Below are 20,380 nucleotides of genomic sequence, written 5' to 3' on the forward strand. Positions count from 1 at the left end.
ACAATATTAAAATATCTTGTGCTTGCAAATAAAGGGAAAGTTTTTGGGAGTTGCAGAACAGCAGTCACTTTAAAATATTTGGAAGACTGAAGGCATTCTTTCTGGTCCCAGTTCTAAACTCCATTCCCTACCTGTTGATTCCATCCTTCTTCCTGGCAACAGTTCGAGTTTAAGTCAGTTTGTTCGCAACCTTGGTGTCGCATTTGACTCTGATCTAATTTCGTGTCATGTGCCTATTCTCACCTTTGTAACATCGCCTGATTTCACCTCATCTTCCACTGAAACTCTCTTCTGTTCTTTGTTACCTTTAGACTCGACTATTCCAACAAAACGCCTGGCCGATCTCCCATGTTCAACCCTCTGTAAACTTGAGCTCACCCAAAATTCTACTGCCCGAGTCTTATCTCACAGCAAGTCCCATTCTCCGGTCACGCCTGTGCTCGCTGACCTACATTGGCTCCCAGTCAAGCAACATCTTGCTTTTAAAATTCTCATCCTTGCTGTAAAATCCTTCCATGACCTCACCCCTCCCTATCTCTGTAATCTCCACCGACCCCACAACCCACTGAGATTTCTGCGCTCCTCTAATTCTGCCCTCTTCTGCATCTCCAATTTTAATTGCTCCACCACTGGTGACTGGGGCTTCAGTTGCCTGGGTCCCAAGCTCTGGAATTCCCTCCCTACACCTCTCTGCTTTTCTATCTCAAGTTTCTCCTTTAAAGCCTTAAAACTCACCTCTTTGACCAAACTTTAGTCAATTTGATCTAATATCTCCTTACGTGGCTCAGTGTCATACCTTGTTTTATAATGCGACTGTAATCGCGGCTTATAAATCAACCCCATTTTCACAGCCTCAAAAATCATGTTTTTGCATATACTCAGCAGATAAGTTGACCCATCCTTTTCCAGCCATGACATGCTATACTCGCATTAGTAGTCAGCCTCAATTTTCCACTCCACAAATAGATGTTTTACTTATCAGAACCTTACAATGGGACATAAGGAATCAAGCAGGCAGTACCGGGCCCACGTTGTAAAGATGCTCATGATTTTAAGTCATGGTCACTCTTGGCATCTAATGCAATGACAATGAACTTGATGGGTTTTAAAATTTTATGCTTGTGGTTAAAAGCATCTTTGTACAGTTAATGTATTCATAAACCATGTCGCATAAATTTAAGATGAATTACTGGTATTACGTTCTGCGGACCACCCACACTGGCAGTTCGCTTTCATACACAGCATATAGGTCAACCCCTGTTTCTGGAGGGATTTTTTTGAGGCTTAAAAGTCAACCTATTTGCTGACATCCAAAGCACATTAAATATATAAATATAAGGCGTTGTTGTTGTCCTTCAAACACTCAATATGGTGGATCAAGACTCCTGTCATTGATTGCTTAACTCCGCCACCGAAGATGGGAGGAAGTTATGTTTTCACCCCTATTCGTTAATCTGTTTGTGTGTAAACAATATATCTCAAAAACTAATGTCAACTAAACTTAGTACACAGATAGGGTAAGACTCAAGGACAAACTTATTAGTTTTTGGTGAAGATGTTGATCTGGATGATTGATTGAAACCTTTAAGATCCTGAGGGGTCTTGACAGGGTGGAAGTGGAGAGGATATTTCCTCTTGTGAGAGAATCTAGAACAAAAGGTCACTGTTTAAAATTAAGGGGTCGCTCATTTAAGACAGAGATGAGGAGAATTTTTTTCTCTCAGAGGGTAGTGAGTCTTTGGAACTCTTCCTCAAAAAACGGTGGAAGCAGAGTCTTTGAATATTTTTAAAGCAGAGTTAGATCGATTCTTGGTTAACAAGGGGGGTGAAAGGCTATCGGAGGTAGGCAGGAATGTGGGGTTGAGGTTACAATCAGATCGACCATGATCTCATTGAACGGCGAAGCAGGCTTGAAGGGCCGAGTGGCCTTCTCCTGCTCCTAATTTGTATGTTCATATGTTCCTATGTATGTTCGTGTTCTGGAATTTAAAGGATTCATTAACATTGGGAGATAGGGAGAATTGATTTTTTCTGAGAATGTTGTGGATTTTCTCAGCTGTAGTGGTATTTTTTCACAGTTGTCAACATGTTAGCAGAGTTTTCAGTGCAGGTTGTTACTTGTGGATTGCCCTGAAACCCCCTCATGAGAAGGAAACTCTTAATAAAAATATTTCTATTTCCAGCTTTGTTGTTACAGAGCATCAACTAGGCATGGAAAAGCCTCAAGGAAGAACTACGTAATTGTAATAACATTAACACAGCGTGATCGAGGTGTCTTTTACTGAATGCCTTCTTCACTTGTTCCCTCTAGGGCTGCCAACCCTCCAGGATTGCCCTGGAGTTTCCAGCAATTGCAGATTAATCACCCTGGATATGGCGGCAAACAAACTATAGAAGAAAAATCATCGAAGTGTTAAAAAAATGGCATGTTTATTTTTCCATTTTCTTTAATCACTTTAGTTTATCAGTTGTAAAAACGTTGGAGAGGAAAGAGGGTGTTTGACTGTAGGTAGGAGGTTATGTGATGAAACTACTGGGATTATATCCAATGAGTTGGCAATGCTAACACATACACAAACACACACACGCAGACACTCACCTGAAGGCATAAGAGAAGGCAATAAGAGCCAGCGTTATCACATGATGGACCAACATCACAACAGAATCCTTCCTCCAGGCATCCATGTAGACAGTGGCATAGATGGCATGTCCGTAGAAACTGCACTGAGCCAAGTAAGCAATTGCTATGTCTTTAGGGACATCAGCTGTTACTCTCCATTCTGAAAGATGAACATGATAGTTAACTCCTTTGATGCCTTTGTGGTATTTTCTGATTGGAGCACAATCATTTTCTCTCATTTGCCCTGATCCATCACACCAGTGTGTGGTAATAATAATCGTGATTCAAGGCTCACTAGGGCAACACCAGGGCTCAGAGCACTTAGAGGCAAAAGTTCCAATGGCCAAAATTCAGATACATTAAAGTTGCTTAGAACCATGCAGCCCAGAAGGAGACCATTCGGCCCATTGTGCCTGTGCAAGCTCTTTTGAAAGAGCTGTCCCACACCCCAGTTTCTTCCCCATAATCTTGTAAATTAGTGCTCTTCACATATATATCCCATTGCATTCCGATAGTTCCCATGGCATCTGTTTCCACCAACCTTTCAGGTCTCAACAACACCGTGTCACAAAAAAAAAATCCTCCCATTTCTATCTATTTCTCCTGACAATTCTTTGAAACCTATGACCTCTGGTTAACCACCCACTTGGCAAAAGAACCCTTTTCTTCCTGCTTGCTCTATCCAAACCACTCATATTTGGACGCTTCTCTCAAATCCCCCCTTAACCTTGTCTACTCTGTGGAGAACAATCCCAGCTTCTCCAATCACTCTACGTAACGGAGGTCCTGCATCCCTGGTTTCACCCTTGTACTGTATTTCTTAACTAGAGTTGGTGTCTGTCTAAACAGAGACTATGGGCGGGGTTTTCTGCACCCACCCACCACCGGGATCTTCCGGTCCCGCTGTAAGTCAATGGACTTCTGGCTGGGGCACCGCCTCCCTCGCGGCAGGTCGCACCCATGACGGTGCTGGTAAATCCTGGCCTATGAATGCAATAAGTGCAGGGGCGGATTTACAATGAAACACACTGTGCCATGGCATGGACCCCCCACCACCCCCCAAATATCCCCAGAATGAATGTGTTTCAAAACATTCAAACTAGGGTGTGTGAACGGATGCTGCAACAGCCTCTCCCACGCAGGCGGCTGAGAGATGTAAGGTGAGAGCCTTTTCCTCGGTGTTTCTTCTGGCTTTGCTGCAGTTGCTCAGTTCCATGAGGCCGATTTAATTTCAGGTAAATTGCTCACATTTCCCGTGGTGCTCAGGCTGTCAGATCGATGACCCCGCGGCTAGCCTGAATTAAACAGCTTGCCTGAAAATCCGCAAACCGTCTAGAAGCTCAGGTACAATGTGTTATGGCGCAGTGGATGGCAAATGCTGAGTTGCTTAAATCCCAGAGGGAAGCTTGAAACAGCTGCCATAACTATTTTGCAATTTGTACTTTATTTCAAGATGCATGTCTTGAATTTAGTGGTAATAAGTCTACTGAGTCTTAGAGGTTTTTTACAAAAATAAATTAAACATTTATTAGTAGAAGGAAAGTTTTTCAACACGTACATAGGCCTACAAATTACGACTATAATAACTTCCAATTCCCCTAATTAATCTGACTCCCAGTTACACCTCCATTAAGGCAACAATAAATACAAATACATTTCATTACATTACACTACCAGTAACGTTTGGGAAAAAATAAACACACTGTTTGGCTTAGCCTCTTCTGGCTAGGTGTAACGTCTCATCATCTCTTTGAAATTCAAACTACTCTGGTTTAGCTAAAAATTCAAATGTTCCTCACACCTCACACTGTAAAACTTCAACCATGTTTATGTATTTAGCATTTCAAACCTAGCTTCCCTTTTGATAGCTAGTCTGGAGCTTTTGAGTTGTCTTCAATTCATTTGAATCCCACACATACACACCTACACACAGGGAAATTAATCCAAACCCCACTTTTAACCCACTTTTACAATAATATTATGAAAATTACTATATTTTCATGACAAATGACCCCATCACTTGGGTTTATTATCTATACTTTAGGCTCAGTGGGACACCTTGTACACTCAATCTGCTCATCCCTCAAATTTAAACTGAATTGCTGGTTAATTGAAACTCGAGACAAAATATTTATCACTGCTGAGATGATGTAGACAGAACCTGGCATTGTGTGTTGCACAAACGGACTTGTATTTAATAATGGTTGCAAATTAAACGTAAATTAAAAAGCAATGGTTTTCATGCGCAATGTTAAATTGGCAAATGTTTAACACATTTTAGCCCCTTCCATTAAAAGAGAAACTATTCTTTGTAGCGTTCATGGGCAGTGGCTGTCGGTTTTTGATGAAGAAAGCTGGGGGGGGTGGGGTCGCAGTCTTGCTTCACTTCATATGTTGTGTTACGAAACATGACCTAAAAAAAAAGTCGGATGACTTAACTACAATACTCAGAAAGCTGCATGATTCACTGAACTGACCACACAAAAATCCATACCCAGAATTATCAATTGAGGAACTATTGATTCATAATCGATCACTTCCTGCTGTCACATGGCTGGAGCTCCTTTTTTAACTGTAAGAGCAAACACATGCCTGGAGCCACAGGGTTGAACTCAAAGCCCTGTCCACCCACACGTTCATTAAAGGCAGACAGTTGTGCAGAAAACTCCAGCTGATCACAGTCAGCTCAGAGACAGAGCTAGACAGACATCCTCCCATATACTCTCTCTCTCTGATACAAGGTGTGATGCTTGCTAACAAGCCTAGAGCAGACAGTAGGGGCACACAGTGAGCCAACTAGCTTTACCCAACAATAGTGAAGTTCGTCTGCTCCCCTCAGCCCATGATCGCCAATGCAAGTAGGGAGCTCACTCACTGGCTGTTTGAATGATTGGCCAGGGCCACAGGTTAAAGGTGTCAGCAGTGGCTCTCTGGGTCAGACTGTTGTGGGTTCAACTCCCACTCCTGTCAACAGGCATTTCAGGTAAGTGCTGACCTGTCACCTTTGGACGTAAAAGATTCCATGAGGCTATTTTGAAGAAGAGGTGAGATACTCTTGTTGTCCTGCCAATGTTTATTCCTCAATCAACATCACACAAAACAGATCCTGGTCATTATCACACTGTTTGTGGGAGTCTAATGGGCGCAAACTGGCTGTGGCTTTCCCCACATTCCCACTTCAAAGTACTTAATTAGCTGTACAGCTTTGGGACTTCGGGTGGTCATAATTGCAAGTCTTTAAATTTCGGTATGGCTGTGAGGTGTTTTAAAAGAACCAGCCCACCACTATGGGACAGGAGGAATTGTAGACCACACACACACACACACACGACTCAATGACAGGAAATAAATAGAGACAGATTCGCCTGGCACTGCTCGGGCCTACATTCTATCAGCTGGTTTCATAGTCACATCTTCAGAATCATTCCTTGGCTCTTACGGACCATGGTCAGATGTTGGAGGGAAGATCCTGGGCAGCCTCAGAGCCTCACTCCACACGTTCCCATTTTCTCTTAATAATCTGCTTTTCTCTTAATAATCAGCAAGCTTTGATGGGGAGAGGAGTTTCAGTAAAACCTCGGCCAGTTTGGCCAGGGGTTGAAACATTGACCTCGAGCCGAGTTTTACTTTGATTTTAATTTAACTGGTTGTAACGGGGACTGGCTTAGCCTGAAACCACAACAGCTGCTCATGCTCTTCCACTGAGTGACACTGATATGAGATTTTCCAGTGAGTGAAAGGAGGAGGGGTGGAGGTATTGGTTAAAGGGAGCATTGCAATGCTGGAGAAAGAGGGTGTTCCAGAAGACTCAAGAACAAAATCAATTTGGCTAGAACTAAAAAAGGTGTAATTATATTGCTCGGTGTAGTCTATAGACAACCAACTACTGGGTAGGATGTAGAGGAACAAATCTGCAGGGAAATTACAGAGAGATGCAAACATTATACAGCAGTTAAAATTGGGGTCTTTAATTACCGAATGTAGACTGTGACAGCGGCATTGTAAAGGGCAGAGGGGCAAGTGTTCCTAGATTGTGTTCAGGAGGATTTTCTACAGCAGTGGGTGTCCAGTCCAACAAGAAAGGACCTGGTTCTTGGAAATGAGGTGGGCCAAGTAGATCAAGTGTGAGTGGGGGAACATTTAGGTGACAGTGATCACTGTATTGTAAGGTTTAGGATGACAATAGAAAAGGACAATGGGCAATCCAGAGTAAGAATAATTAACTGGGGAAAGAGCCAACTTCATTGGGGCAAGAATGGAGCTGGGCCAGTTAGACTGGAACCAAAGTTTGGTGGGAAACACTATGGCTGAACAATGGGATAGCTTCAAAAAAAAAGAATTGGCTCAGGCACAGTCAAGGTATATTCTCTCAAAAGGGAAAGGCAGGGCAAACAAATCCAGAGCCCCTTGGATGAAAAGGAGATAGAAACTAAGAAAAAGAAGAAAAAGGGTGCTTATGACAGGTGTCAGGTAGAAAATACAATTGAGAACCAAGCTGAATACAGAAGGTTCAGAGGAGAGGTGAAGAAGCAAATAAGAGAAGCAGAGAGGGATTATGAGAAAAGACTGGCAGCCAACACATAGAGGAATCACAAAGTCTTCTATAGGCACATAAATAGTAAAAGGGTGGTAAAAGGAGGAGTAGGGCCGATTAGCGACCAAAAAGGGAATTTACACATGGAGGCAGGGGCATGGCTGAGGTGTTTAATGAACAATTTGCATTGGTCTTTTTCAAGGAAACTAATGCTACTCAGGCCAAGGTGTAAGACGAGGAAACTCTGTCACTAGAAGGATTCAAAATTGATAAGGAGGAAATGTTGTATAAGATGTCGATACTAAAGTTGACAAGGCACCAGGAGCTGGTGAGATGCATCCAAGGATATTGAAGGAAGTGAGAGAGGAAATTGCAGGGGCAATGGCTATAATCTTTCAGTCTTCCCTAGACTCAGAGGAGGTGCCAGAGGTCTGGAGAATTGCAAACATTACACCTTTGTTCAAAAAAGGTTGTAAGAATAAGCCCAGCAATTACAGACCAGTCAGTTTAACTTCAGTGGTGAGGAAGCTTCTAGTAACAATTATTCAGGATAGAATTAGTAGTCACAAGGAAAAATATAGGTTGATAGGCAAGAGCCAGCATGGATTTCTAAAGGGGAAATAGTGTTTAACTAACTTGGAGTTTTTTGAAGAGGCAACAGAGAGGGTTGATAAAGGTAATGCTGTCATTGTGATGTACCTGGGCTTTCATCAGGTATTCGATACAGTGCCACACAACAAACTTGTGAGAAAAATTATAGCTCATGGATTAAAAGGGACAGTAGCAACATGAATACAAAATTGGCTGTAATAGGAAACAGAGAGTAATGGTTAATGGATAGTTTTCAGGCTGGAGGAAGTAGAATTCCCCAGGGGTCAATATTAGGAACCTCGCTTTTCCTGATATATATTGATGATCTAGATCTTGGTGTGCAGGGCACAATTTCAAAGCTTGCAGATAATACTTTACAATGCTTCCAAGTTTTGTATGAGGAGGACAGTGTAGAACTTCAAAAGGACATAGACAAGTTGTAGAGTGGGCAGATAGGTGGCGGATGAAGTTCAATGCAGAGAAATGAGAAGTGATGTATTTTGGCAGGAAGAACATGGAGAGACAATATAAAATAAGGGGTACAATTCTTAAGGGGGTGCAGGAGCAGAGGGACCTGGGTGTATATGTGCAAAGATCACTGAAGGTGGCAGGACAGGAGGAGAGAGCAGTTAATAAAGCATACGGTATCCTCGGCTTTATTAATAGGAGCATAGAGTACAAGAGCAAGGAGGTTGAATTTATATAAGATACTAGCTAAACCTCAGCTGGAGTATTGTGTACAGTTCTGGATGCCACACTGTAGGAAGGATGTGAACACATTGGAGAGAGTGCTAAAGAGGTTTACAAGAATGGTTCCAGGGATGAGACATTTCAGCTACGAAGATAAATTGGAGAGGCTGGGACTGTTCTCCTTGGAGAGGAGAAGGCTAAAAGGAGATTTGATAGAGATGTTCAAAATCATGAGGGGGCTGGACAGAATAGATAGGGAGAAACTGTTCCCGCTCGTAAAAAGATCAAGAACGAGAGGGTACAAATTTTAAGTGATTTGCAAATGTAATGCGAGGAAAAGCTTTTTCATACAGTGAGTGGTTCGAGTCTGGAATGCACTACAAGAATGCACACAAAACAGGCAAGTTTTAAAGGTTCAGATATAACCTTTTATCCAAATTGGAAAAGAGATACATTGATAAGAATTTAAATAGGATCAGAACTAAAAGGAGGGAGTGGGGGAGAAAACGTACACAACCACAAACATGCATACATGCAAACTCCAACACGCACAATACATTCTCCATCCATTTCCACGCACCAATCACATGCACACATAGTTAGTTAGCACAGATGATCTTCATGTTAGATGAGAAGGCATAAAACAAAAGGAGTTCAAGACACAAAAAGAGAGGCTGCAGTTTATTCAGGATAGGGGTCAGAATTGGTGAGGGGAGATGGAAGATCCTTGGAACAACCCTCCTTTGAACCTCGTGCTTTGGGAGAAATTTGTGCTCCTGCTGCCGATCTTATGGGTCGCTTGCAATGTTTTGACAGTTCCCCTCTTCCTATTTAAATTTGGATTAGATAGTCTTCCTCTCCCCCCCAACGGAGTGGAGGAGAATTTTTTTCTCTCAGAGGGTCTTGAGTCTGTGGAATTCTCTTATCTGGAGAGTGGTGGAGGCAGGGTCATTGAATATTTTCAAGGTTGAGTTAGATTGACTCCCTTGTCAATCAAGATTCTAAGTGTATGGGGGTAGAGAGGAAAGTAGAGGTGAGACCACAATCAGCCATGATCTTATCAAATAGTGGAACAGGCTCAAGGGGCCAAATGGCCTACTCGTGCTCCTAATTTGTCTCTAAGTTCTTGATTTGTCTTTTTTTTGTTATGTTTCATCTTAACGTCTCACTATCTTCCACCTCATCACACCATCACCTGTTTTTCCTTTAAGTACAGCTTAGATCATTTCACCCACATTTCAGCTCTTGCTTAACTTTTCTCCCCCTTTCCCTCTGTATCACTCATATCTTCAGGAAAAGGAACAGTGGGGAAAATGGGCAAAACAGCTTAAATTGAGGAATTTCGGTCAATTCCTTTGCAATGGGTACATCTTTATCCGTGGAACCTGTTGGTTAGTTCAGGTGTTCTACACTCTCTGCTGCATTTCTGTAGCAACTTTCATGGATTCAGGATGTGCCAAAGCATTTTCACAGGCAATGAAGTATTTTTGAAGTGCAGTCACCGTTGTGTAGGAAACATGGCAGCCAATTTGTGCACAGCAAACTCCCACAAAGAGCAATGTGATAATGATCAGATGGCCTGTTTTAGTGACGTGGATCGAGAGATAAATATTGGCCAGGACGCAGGGGAGAACACCCACACTCTTCTTTAAAATTGTGCCGTGATCATTGATATCTATCCAAGAGGGTAGAAGGTGCCTCAGTTTAACATACCATCCAAAAAAAGACATCTTTGACAGTGGGTGCACTGGAGTGTGGGCCTAGTGCTCAAAGGCTGCTGCAGTAGGGATTGAACCCATGAGCATCTAACTGAGAGGGAACACTGTCACTGAGCCACGGCTGTCAAGAGGTATGCTCATGACGAAACCAAACAAATGTAAAAGAAGTGTTAATCTAGTGGGCTGGGAAAGCTCTTAAAGTAACAAATGGATTCCAAGAAAGCGATGAGGTGCAAAATGAAAACATGGGAAAAAAATTATAGGGGCTAACAAAGCTAACAGTTCAGGTTTTTAATATATTAGGCAAGGAGATGGGGCAAAAATGTAGGCTCAACTGAGAGAACCGAAGTTTTTTTTTACTAGATTGATTCCTGGGATGAGAGGGTTGTCATATGAGGAGAGATCCAGTAGAATGGGCCTCTCTCACTGAAATATATAAAATTGTTAGAGGACTTGATAGGGTAGATGCTGAATGGCTCTTTCCCTTGGCTGAAGAGTCTAGAACTCTGGATAGCAGTCTCAGGATCAGAGCTTGGCTATTTAGGACTGAGCTGAGGAGCAATTTCTTCACTCAGGTGGTGGTGAATCTTTGGAATTCTCTATCCCAGAGGCTATGGATGCTCAGTCATTGAGCACCAAGACTGAGACTGGTATTTTTTTTAGGTATTAAAGGAATCAAAGGATAGAGATAGAGTGGGAAAGCAGACTCGAGACTGAAGATCAGCAAGGATCGTATTGAATAGCACAGCAAGCTTGAGGGGTCATATATGGACCACTCCTGCTCCTATTTCTCATGTATCACCAGATTTTGCCAATATCTGCTGCTGTGTGTTGAATTCAGTTCAGCTGCAACTGGCAGAATCAGCAGGCAGAGAACCTGCTTAACTCAGCCCCACGCAGCTCCTTCCAATACTCATCATTCACACTAAGTGACTCTAATGATATATGATCAGCGCGGTATCTGAAATTCAGTACAAATCTAGGACCCAGGTTCCAGGGCTTAAAAGGATCACTTGATTAAAATATTTTTAGATGCAACCATTTGATATTTAAACCGCAAATTGTAATTTATATTGATTTGATTTGATATTATGTATTCTTCCACTTTATCCTATGAAAGCGTATACTCATTCGACTTCAGAGGTTTTCCAACATTTATATATATATATATTTTTTTTTTTTTTCAAACATTCCAAGAGATATGAAGTTTTTTTGACAGAGACAAACTGTTTCTGTTATGTTATTAAATGTCTTTTGGATGTGTTATTGAGTTTGCCATACTTGGCCTCCAGGCATTGTGGGATAACAGTCCATGCTTGTTTTGGTTAGTTCAGTTACTGCAGTCAATAAACGAAGCACCTTGTTCAACCACCTCTGCACCTAAGTGAGTACTTATCAATCTCTAAAAGGCTAATCGACAGTACCAATAGTTAAACATAATTGGCGATGAGGATGATGGACCTGTGCAGTAATGCCACTCGAACAATGAAGCAGATAGTAAAAGGAAATTACTAGTAAAAAAAGTGTTCCTGCCAATATTCCCCAAGCACAAGGATTAAAAGTAAAGTTCCTGTAGAGTTAAATTAAAGAAAAAATTGCTGCTGCTCTGAAGATTAAAAGAAAAAAATAGGCAATTAGAGCAGGGAGAGGCGGCAGCTCTGGGTTTAAAGAATAAACAGGCCCCAATCCAACCAGCTGAGGAGTCTCCTGAAGCACTCCCGAAGTTCAAAAAATACAAAGGGGGTCTGCAAGCAGAGAAGCAAAAAGGAAGAACTAACCAGCGGAGAAAGTGCTGCAGTGATTTTTTTTTTCCATCCAAACATTGAAAGAAACAAGAGACCCACGATCGTGGACATCCAGAGAAAATCGTGGGAAAACCACAATGGCGGGACCGACGGCTGCTGACAGCCCCCAGAAGTTCCAAAACAGGGCCAACAGGGGAAAGGAATGGATCCTAGAGAAAAGAAGTGCTCACATCTCGAAAGTTTTAAAAAGTTTAGAAAAGGCGGCCCACGATCACTGGGAGCCCACCTAAAGCAGAGAAGCGCGGGAAGAACCACAGAGACATAACCGGCAGCTGCTGACAGCCTGAGTTAAAAAAAGGGTACTGTCTTAAAGTGGTAACAGCATTTAAAGTGGGTAGCTACAAGGAAAAAGGAAAAGACAGTAAACAAAAAGAAAATAAAAATGACTACGTTCACTGGACCTATGGAACATTTCAATGAGACTGTTGAACAGTGGAGCTCCTACACTGAATGCTTTTGAGTTTTTTGTCCTTGCAAATGGAAATGAAAATGAAAGAAAGGTGGCAACTTTCTTAAGTGTGACGAGAGCTAAAACCTTTGGCTTGGTGCAGCCTGACAAACCTGGCACAAAATCACGAGGGCATTGTAAAAGTCCTGGGGCAGGATTTTGCCCTTGGCAGGGGTACTCAGCAGGGGCGGGCAGGAAGCCAACCGATGCCCACAATCAGCACCGCACCGCGATTTTACGTGGGTAAGCCAATTAAGGCCCACCCAGCATGGAACGTGTGCGGGCAGGGGGAGCAGGCCTAGCGTGAAATTCGCACGTGCGCGTGAAAGAGCGCTTCAATCTCCCTGAGGCACGGAGCTACCTCAGGGGATGAAGCGCTGTTTTAAAAAACTAATTAACAAAATAAAAATGTCATAAAACATGTCCCCTCATGTTTTAAGAGACTGTTTTAAATTCAAGTGCAAAATCTTTCTTTTACTTTTATTAGCTTTAGGAAACCTCGTCCCACCCGTGGATGAGGTTTCCTAAAAAGGGCAAATGCCGCTTGGCGTTTTCGCCTTCCCGCCAACCATAAGACGGGACAGGCAGCGTGAATTTGAAGTTAATTACCTTTTTAATGGCCTTAATAGGCCTTTTAATTGTCTGCGGGTGCGCCGAATGAAATATCGCAGGACTACGCAATAACGTCGGGGTGCTCGCCTCACGTCATCGGGCATCATCTTACACTCGGCCGGGTCTGGCGCGCGCCCACCCGCCAAGCTCAATATTCTGCCCCCGGAGACACACCTGTCATAGCTGAAAGATTTAGGTTTCACAGAAGAAATCAAGAAGAGGAGGAAACAGTTGCGTGGCATGTTGCAGCACTTAAAAAGCTCACTGACCATTGTGAATTCAAGGAAGTACTGAACTATACCCTTCCCATGACAGGTTGGCCTGTGGCCTTTGAACTGAAGCATTCCAAAAACGTCTCCTAATGGAGGCTAACCTCACTTTGTAGAAAGCCATAGAGATTGCAGTCTCCATGGAGCTGGCTGCAAAAGAAGCACACCATGCTGAGCACATCAACTCGAGTGAATACGGGCCTGCACACCAGATAGCAAGCTGCCATGGTTACCAGCGTTGTGGAAAGCCTGGTCACCATCCATCTGAATGTTGGTGCAGAGACTGGTCAGTGTGGCAAAAAGGAACTCATTGAGCGTGCCTGTAAAAACCAAAGTAACGGTGAATCAGAAAGGCAAACCAGAGAAAAGAGAATCTGCCATCTGACATAATGAGAAGAAAAGTCTGCATTGTCGTAGAGCAGGAAAGGGAGGACCAGAGAGTGACACTGAGTCTGAAGAAGAAGGGGCCCTCCACATCTCGTCAGTGGCAGGTGGTTCACAGGGCTTCTGGGTAACACCGCTGCTGGAGGGCCAAGCAATACGTATGGAACTGGAACAAAAACAAAAATACCTGGAAAAACTCAGCAGGTCTGACAGCATCTGCGGAGAGGAACACAGTTAACGTTTCGAGTCCGTATGACTCTTCACCAGAAAGTTAAAATAAGCGCGTTTTATTTCTGAAAATATTCCAGGTATCTGATTACCCCAACCCTGGAGACAAGGGTAGAGGTGCCAAGGAAAATACTACTGGTGAAGAGTCATATGGACTTGAAACGTTAACTGTATTCCTCTCCGCAGATGCTGTCAGGCCTGCTAAGTTTTTCCAGGTATTTTTGTTTTTGTTTCGGATTTCCAGCATCTGCAGTTTTTTGCTTTTATCGTATGGAACTGGATACAGGGGCTGCTGTATCTCAGGCCCCAGATGCTTTGTATAAGGAGAAGCTTAAACATCTTCCCTTGATGCAAGCGAAAATCATTCTGAAAACCTATAAAGGGGAATCTGTACCTATGATGGGCAGAACGGAAGTTAAAGGGGAACTAAATGGACAGGCTGCTAAGCTACCTCTGCTCGTGGTGAAAGGAAACTACCCAGCTTTAGTTTGACGGTCATGGCTTGAGAAGGTCCAGTTAAACTGGGCAGAAGCACACTGCGTTGCAGAAGACAACACTGGTCTGACAGCTGCTATAAAAAAAATGCTGTCGTTTTCAAAGGAGATTTGGGAAGCATGAAGAGAATTACTGTAAAATTGAATATCAAAGCTGACTCTCAAGCAAAATTCCTGAAGGCCAGAACCGTGCCTCATGCCATACAACCAAAAGTCGAAGCTGACCTGGAACATCTGGACAAGATAGGGGTCTTGGTACCCGTCTCCCATAGCGAATGGGCAACACCCATCGTTCCAGTGCACAAGAAAGAGGGCTCCATACACATCCGTGGAGATTTCAATGCTACTGTTAACCCCGTGTTGTGTGCTGAACAATATCCACTTCCCCATATTGGGGACCTTTTTGCTGGGCTGGCTGGTGGACAGAAATGCAGCAAATTAGATCTATACCAGGCCTACTTACAAATACACGTTGATGAGAAGCCATAAGAACATTTGACCATCACAACACACAAGGGACTGTACCAATATTGCCAGTTGCCTTTTGGAATAACATCAGCTCCAGGCTTGTATCAGAGAGGCCATGGACCAGGTCCTGAGTGGCTTGCCTGGAGTTCAGTGCTACCTTGACGATACCTTGGTAATGGGCAGGACTGATGAGGATCCTCTCAAGAACTTCGATGCCACTCGACACAGGCTAGAGGAGTATGGCGTACAGGTTTGCAATGACAAGTGCGAGTTTTTTCAGCCCTCTGGAATATTTGGGGCATTTCATTGATGCTGCTGGGTTTCACAAAGCACCCTCCACAGTCAAGGCTATTGAGGATGCTCCAGCTCCTCAGGATATCAGCCAGCTCCGCTCATTCTTAGGGTTACTGAATTATTACGGGAGATTTATTTCACAGCTGGCATCCCTGCATGAGCTTGTGTGTCAGAACAAAGCCTGGGAATGGACAAAAGTCTGTGACACTGCGTTCAAGAAGGCCAAAGCAGTGCTGACAGATTCCGAGGTACCTACGCACTTTGACCCCTCCTTACCTCTACAGCTTACATGTGATGCATCGCCTTATAAAGTTGGGGCCGTTGTTTCACACGTAATGCCCTCAGGGGTGGAGAGGCCCATCGCATTTGCTTTGCTTAAAGTCTGTAAAGCAGAGAGCCAATACACTCAAATCGAATGCAAAGCACTGGGAATCATTTTCGGAGTCTGGAAATTTCACCAGTACCTGTTTGGACGGAAATTCGTGCTGCTTTTCTTTTGAATAAACCAATTAAATTAAATTAGGAAAATCGAGGGACAAAACAAGATGCAGCCCCTTAAAGGGACAGTGCAAACTAAAAGTCAAACGTTAAAGGAAACTTACAAACATTAAACCAAAATGTGATCAAAGGGGTCTTTAAAACACCCCAGTCCCCACCGAGCACAGAAGGCTTTAATCGTGCCAGTGGACAATGTGTCCCTCTCCAGCAACACCCAGCCACAAACATAGCCACGGAAAGGGGTAAGACAGTCAGGCCGGACGACCCTCCCGGTCGCTCGCTCGCTGCCTGTTGATGGCCAGCCTGGCCAGGCCCAGAAGCAGGTCCTCCCCCCTCCCCGTCCCTCTCCACACCGGGTGAAATTCACACTGCTGACCGATCATCGATGACTCACCTCAATATTCAGTCCACACACAGGCATCCCTTCTTTAGCCACAAGCAGGACGCAGCATTGGGCATTGATGTTGAGTGCTCACACATATGACATCAAATATCGAAAATCTACCTTGTATGGCAATGCGGACAGCCTTTCGAGGCTGCCGCTACCAGTCAGCCAAGTGAACACTGCTCAGAAAGACATTTTCTACTTTGCGCATGTGGAGGACACAGCCATCACTTCACTCCAGATCAAGAAGGCCACTCGAGTGGACCCAACATTGCCCAAAGCCATGGACCTTGTGATGCATGGCCACTCTTCCCCAAACTTCTGAGTCTGCCCTGACCTTCATCCTTACGTTTCCAGGAGGATGGAGTTATCAGTCACTTCAGGATGTTTGCTTTGGGGTATGCGAGTTGTTATTTCACCAACATTGAGGAAACCAGTGTTGGACCAACTGCATGTTGGACACTGTGGAATGATTCATGTGAAAGAGATTGCAAGAGGCTACTTTTGGTAGCCCGGTCTGGACCAAGACATTGAAGCCAGGGCGAGATCTTATCCTTCATGTCACAGTGTGAGAAATATGCCTCAACTGACACCCTCCATCCATGGGGATTGGCCGGAAAACCCGTGGCAGCATATCCATGTTGATTTTGCTGGACCATTTGAAGGAACAATGTTCATGGTGGTTGTAGGTGCTCATTCCAAATAGCCAGAGGTTTCAGTGATGTCTTCTGCTACCGCCGAGAGTACAATTCAAAGGCTGAGAGAAATGTTCATTCGGTGCGGGTTACCAGAACAACTTGTGGGCTGACAACGGACCTCAGTTTGTCTCGCAGGTGCTTGAGAACCTTTTGAGAAGTAACAGAATCCATCACAACACCTCAGCACCATACCACCCATCACCAATGGATTAGCTGAGAGATTTGTTCAAACCATGAAACACACTTTAAGTTTGGCAGGAGTACATTCCTCCATTCAAAAGCATCTGGACACATTTCTGCTGACATACCGAAACACGCCACATGCTACAACTAAAGCATTTCCAGCATTCCTAATTACGGGACAGCAACTGCACCATTGCTTTGATCTGCTGAGACCAACAAAAACACAAGTTGTATAATATCAACAACACGACCAAGTGGAGAGAAGAGCCGAAAGATCAAAGCCAAGAATTTACTGTTCTGGACAAGAAGTTCTAGCTCGTAGTTATGCTGCCGGAGCTAAATGGGTTCCTGCTACAGTGATTGCTCAGACAGGACCTGTTTCGTACACAGTCCAAACTGTGAATGATCTCACCTGGAGGAAACATGTTGATCAACTGTTGCCAAATCAGGCACAATCTAAGGATACAACCCTTATGGAAGAGCCATCTCCAATCAAGGAATGCCGACTCCAATCTCATCTCCTCAGTCTAACTCGACTGAAGTTGAGGGCGTGTCACCTTCACCTGCATTGGACACAGCTTCAGATTCCGCTGCAGGTCCTGGGTGGCTATCGGTCTCCGATGAGCATTGCTCTATCAAAGCGCCGGAAGTCCACTACAACCCACACCGGGAGAGGAAGCCTCCTGAGTGCCTGAATTTATAAAGTTAGAGACTGGAGATGGGTTCAGCGGGCATAAAGGCAATCTACCCTCTTTCCCTAGTCCAGAAAATGTTTTGTTGAACTGACATTTTCAATAAGATGGGAGGAATATGTTATGTATTAAATGTATTATTGAGCTTGCCGTACTTGGCAGCCAGGCATTGTGGGATGACAGAGTCCATGGTTATTTTGGTTAGCTCAGTTACTGCAGTCAATAAACGAAGCACCTTGTTCAACCTCCTCTGCGCCTTTGCGAGTATTTATCAACCTCTAAAAGGTTAATCGGCAGTACCAATAGTTAAACATAAGTTTCCACTGGCAGGAGGACAAGTAACCAGAGGACAAAGATTTAAGCTCATTGATAAAACCGCCAGTAAGTTGAGATCAAGAATGCAGCGTCTGAAAGGGCAACAGAAGCAGGCTCAATAGTAACTTTCAAAAAGGAATTGGATAAATACTTGAAAAGGAATAATTGCAGGATTATGGGAAAGAGCAGGGGAGTGAATAGCTCTATAATAATTGGATAGTTCTTTCAAAGAGCTGGCACAGACATGATGGGCAAAATGGCCTCCTTCTTTGCTTCTATGTTGTCAGAGCACCCTCTTCTGGTGGCTTATCTGGCTACAGCTCAGCCTCAAAGCAGAGACTTCTAAAGTTTGAGCCCCTGAGACTCTGCTGAGTTGCTGATCTTAACCCAGTCGACGTACAATTCGCTTTAGCACCATGGGTTGGGCACAGGAGAAAAAGCCATCCAGGATTCTCCAGCTTTGCTACAAAATGCATGTGTGCAAGAATCCCTCCCTGCCAGGTACCTCGCCAACACTGCCCGCCCCCTCTCCAGGGATCAGGAACTCATGGAAGGGGGGCTTGCAGGCTTGAACCCACACATTTCACCCTTGGCAATGTGGAACATTGAAGCAATGCCGCCAGGCATATTTACGTTTTAAAAGCTGGAAGCCTGCAGTGTCCTGACACCGCAGTGAATATAGACTGAAGCTCAGATTACAGGAAATCAACATCGACACCACTGGATGCCTTACACTGCAGATTCTTGGCCATTGCAAGTTTAAAGGGGAATGTTCATCTTGAAATGGAGTTTGTCAATCACTGGTCAAACAAACACATGCACACACAACACAGCAATCTTCTTTAAAAGGAAGTTCATCCTGAATGAAAAAGGCTTGTCTTTCTATAGCGCCTTTCATGATCTCAGGTCAATCCAAAGGGCCTTCCAGCCAATTTATACTTTTGAATGCAGTTGTTATTGTAATGTATGCAGCATCCAAATTTGTGCACAGCAAGCTCCCACAACGTGATAAAGACCAGATTAATCATCCCAGGCCAAGAGGGAAGCTGCAGAGAGTTTACGTTTGACTACTTTGCACAGAGAGCACTGAACATAATACATTCTTGGGGTGTGGATGTCTCCGAGATGGCTGGTATTCACTATCCATCCCTAATTGTCCTTCAGAAGATGGTAGTGAGCCTTCTGCTTGAACTAGGGAGAGGTGGTGGGGTAGTGGTGTTATCACTGGACTAGTAGTCCAGAGACCCAGGTTCAAAATCCCACCATAGAAGATGGTGAAATTTGAATCCAAGAAAAGAAAATCTGGAATCAGTCTAATAATTAACATGAAATTATTGTTGTAAAAACACATCCGGTTTACTAATGGAAGGAAACCTCCCATCCTTACCCATCCTACAGCAATGTGGTTGGCTCTGAAATGGCCTAGAAGCCACTCAGTTCTCAAGGGTAATTTATGGATGGGCAATAAATGCTGGCCTAGCCAGCGATGCCCACATGCTGTTAACAATTTTTTTTTGAGAACTGCTGCAGTCCATGGCCTCCCATAGTGCCGTACGCTACAGAATTCCAAGATTTTAACTCAGCGATGATGAAGGAACTTGGAGGGGAACTTGCAGGTGGTGGTGTTCCTTTCTACCTGCTGCCCTTGTCCTTCGAGGTGGCAGAGGTTACGGGTTTAGGAGGTGGAATTGATTGATCTGGGTGTTTGGATATATATTTGAGGGAATAGACAATTTTGGATCTTTAGTTTTCAGGACCAGTCAGAGGAATATAAAGTCTTTTGAGGTCTTTCACTTCCCTCCGTTACCGTGTCAGACAATTGCTCCTTTAATTCCTCCAGTTTGACCTAGTCAGCATTTTGGTCACATAGTGTAACACTGCAAATGATATTGTATCCAGGCACTGAGTGGCTGTTCCAGCAGATTGTTCCATTAAAGGGCTAAGGAGAGCTCGCTCTCTATAATTGGAGAAGGTCTTTCATGATTATATTTGAACCTCTCTAGTTGCACAGTTTGTCAGCATGATGTTCATTTTTCTAAGATCTTGTAAAAGGACTCAGTTCTGCCCACACTAACAAAGTTAAACCTTCCGCAAGAGCTCATTTGACAAGATCTACCCTTTAGCAGCAAGCAGATTGACAAACAAATCTCTTCACTGACAGGACACAATGATTCATTAATTGTGCCCTGAAAACATTCCACTTCTTAACAAGCTCCAGGGGCAGTGGAGGAGTTGGAAGGGGAGAGGTGTATTACAATAAGGAATATTGGTATTTTTTTAGTATCCTTCACATCACTAATACTTCAAAGAGGATCATGAATGATTTTTAAGCATGGAGATTCACAACGTGGGCAAACAGGACAGCCACTGTATGCACAATTCACAGCAAAATGGATGACCAGTTAATCTATAATTTTGAGAGCTTAAGGGATGGAATAATGTTTAAGGGAGGAA

At 43.7% G+C, this 20,380-nt stretch overlaps 1 protein-coding gene across 1 annotated transcript in view; it reads right to left on the minus strand.

Moving 5' to 3' along the window:
• Positions 1–20,380, minus strand: part of cers1 (ceramide synthase 1) — a 45,554-nt gene that overhangs the window by 9,817 nt on the left and 15,357 nt on the right. Inside the window, exon 3 of the mRNA XM_041205127.1 lies at positions 2,600–2,780. Within this exon, the coding sequence (XP_041061061.1) occupies positions 2,600–2,780 (181 nt within the window). The remainder of the gene's footprint in view (positions 1–2,599; positions 2,781–20,380) is intronic.

This window comes from Carcharodon carcharias, chromosome 14, assembly GCF_017639515.1.
Source record: "Carcharodon carcharias isolate sCarCar2 chromosome 14, sCarCar2.pri, whole genome shotgun sequence".
Lineage (NCBI taxonomy): Eukaryota > Metazoa > Chordata > Chondrichthyes > Lamniformes > Lamnidae > Carcharodon > Carcharodon carcharias.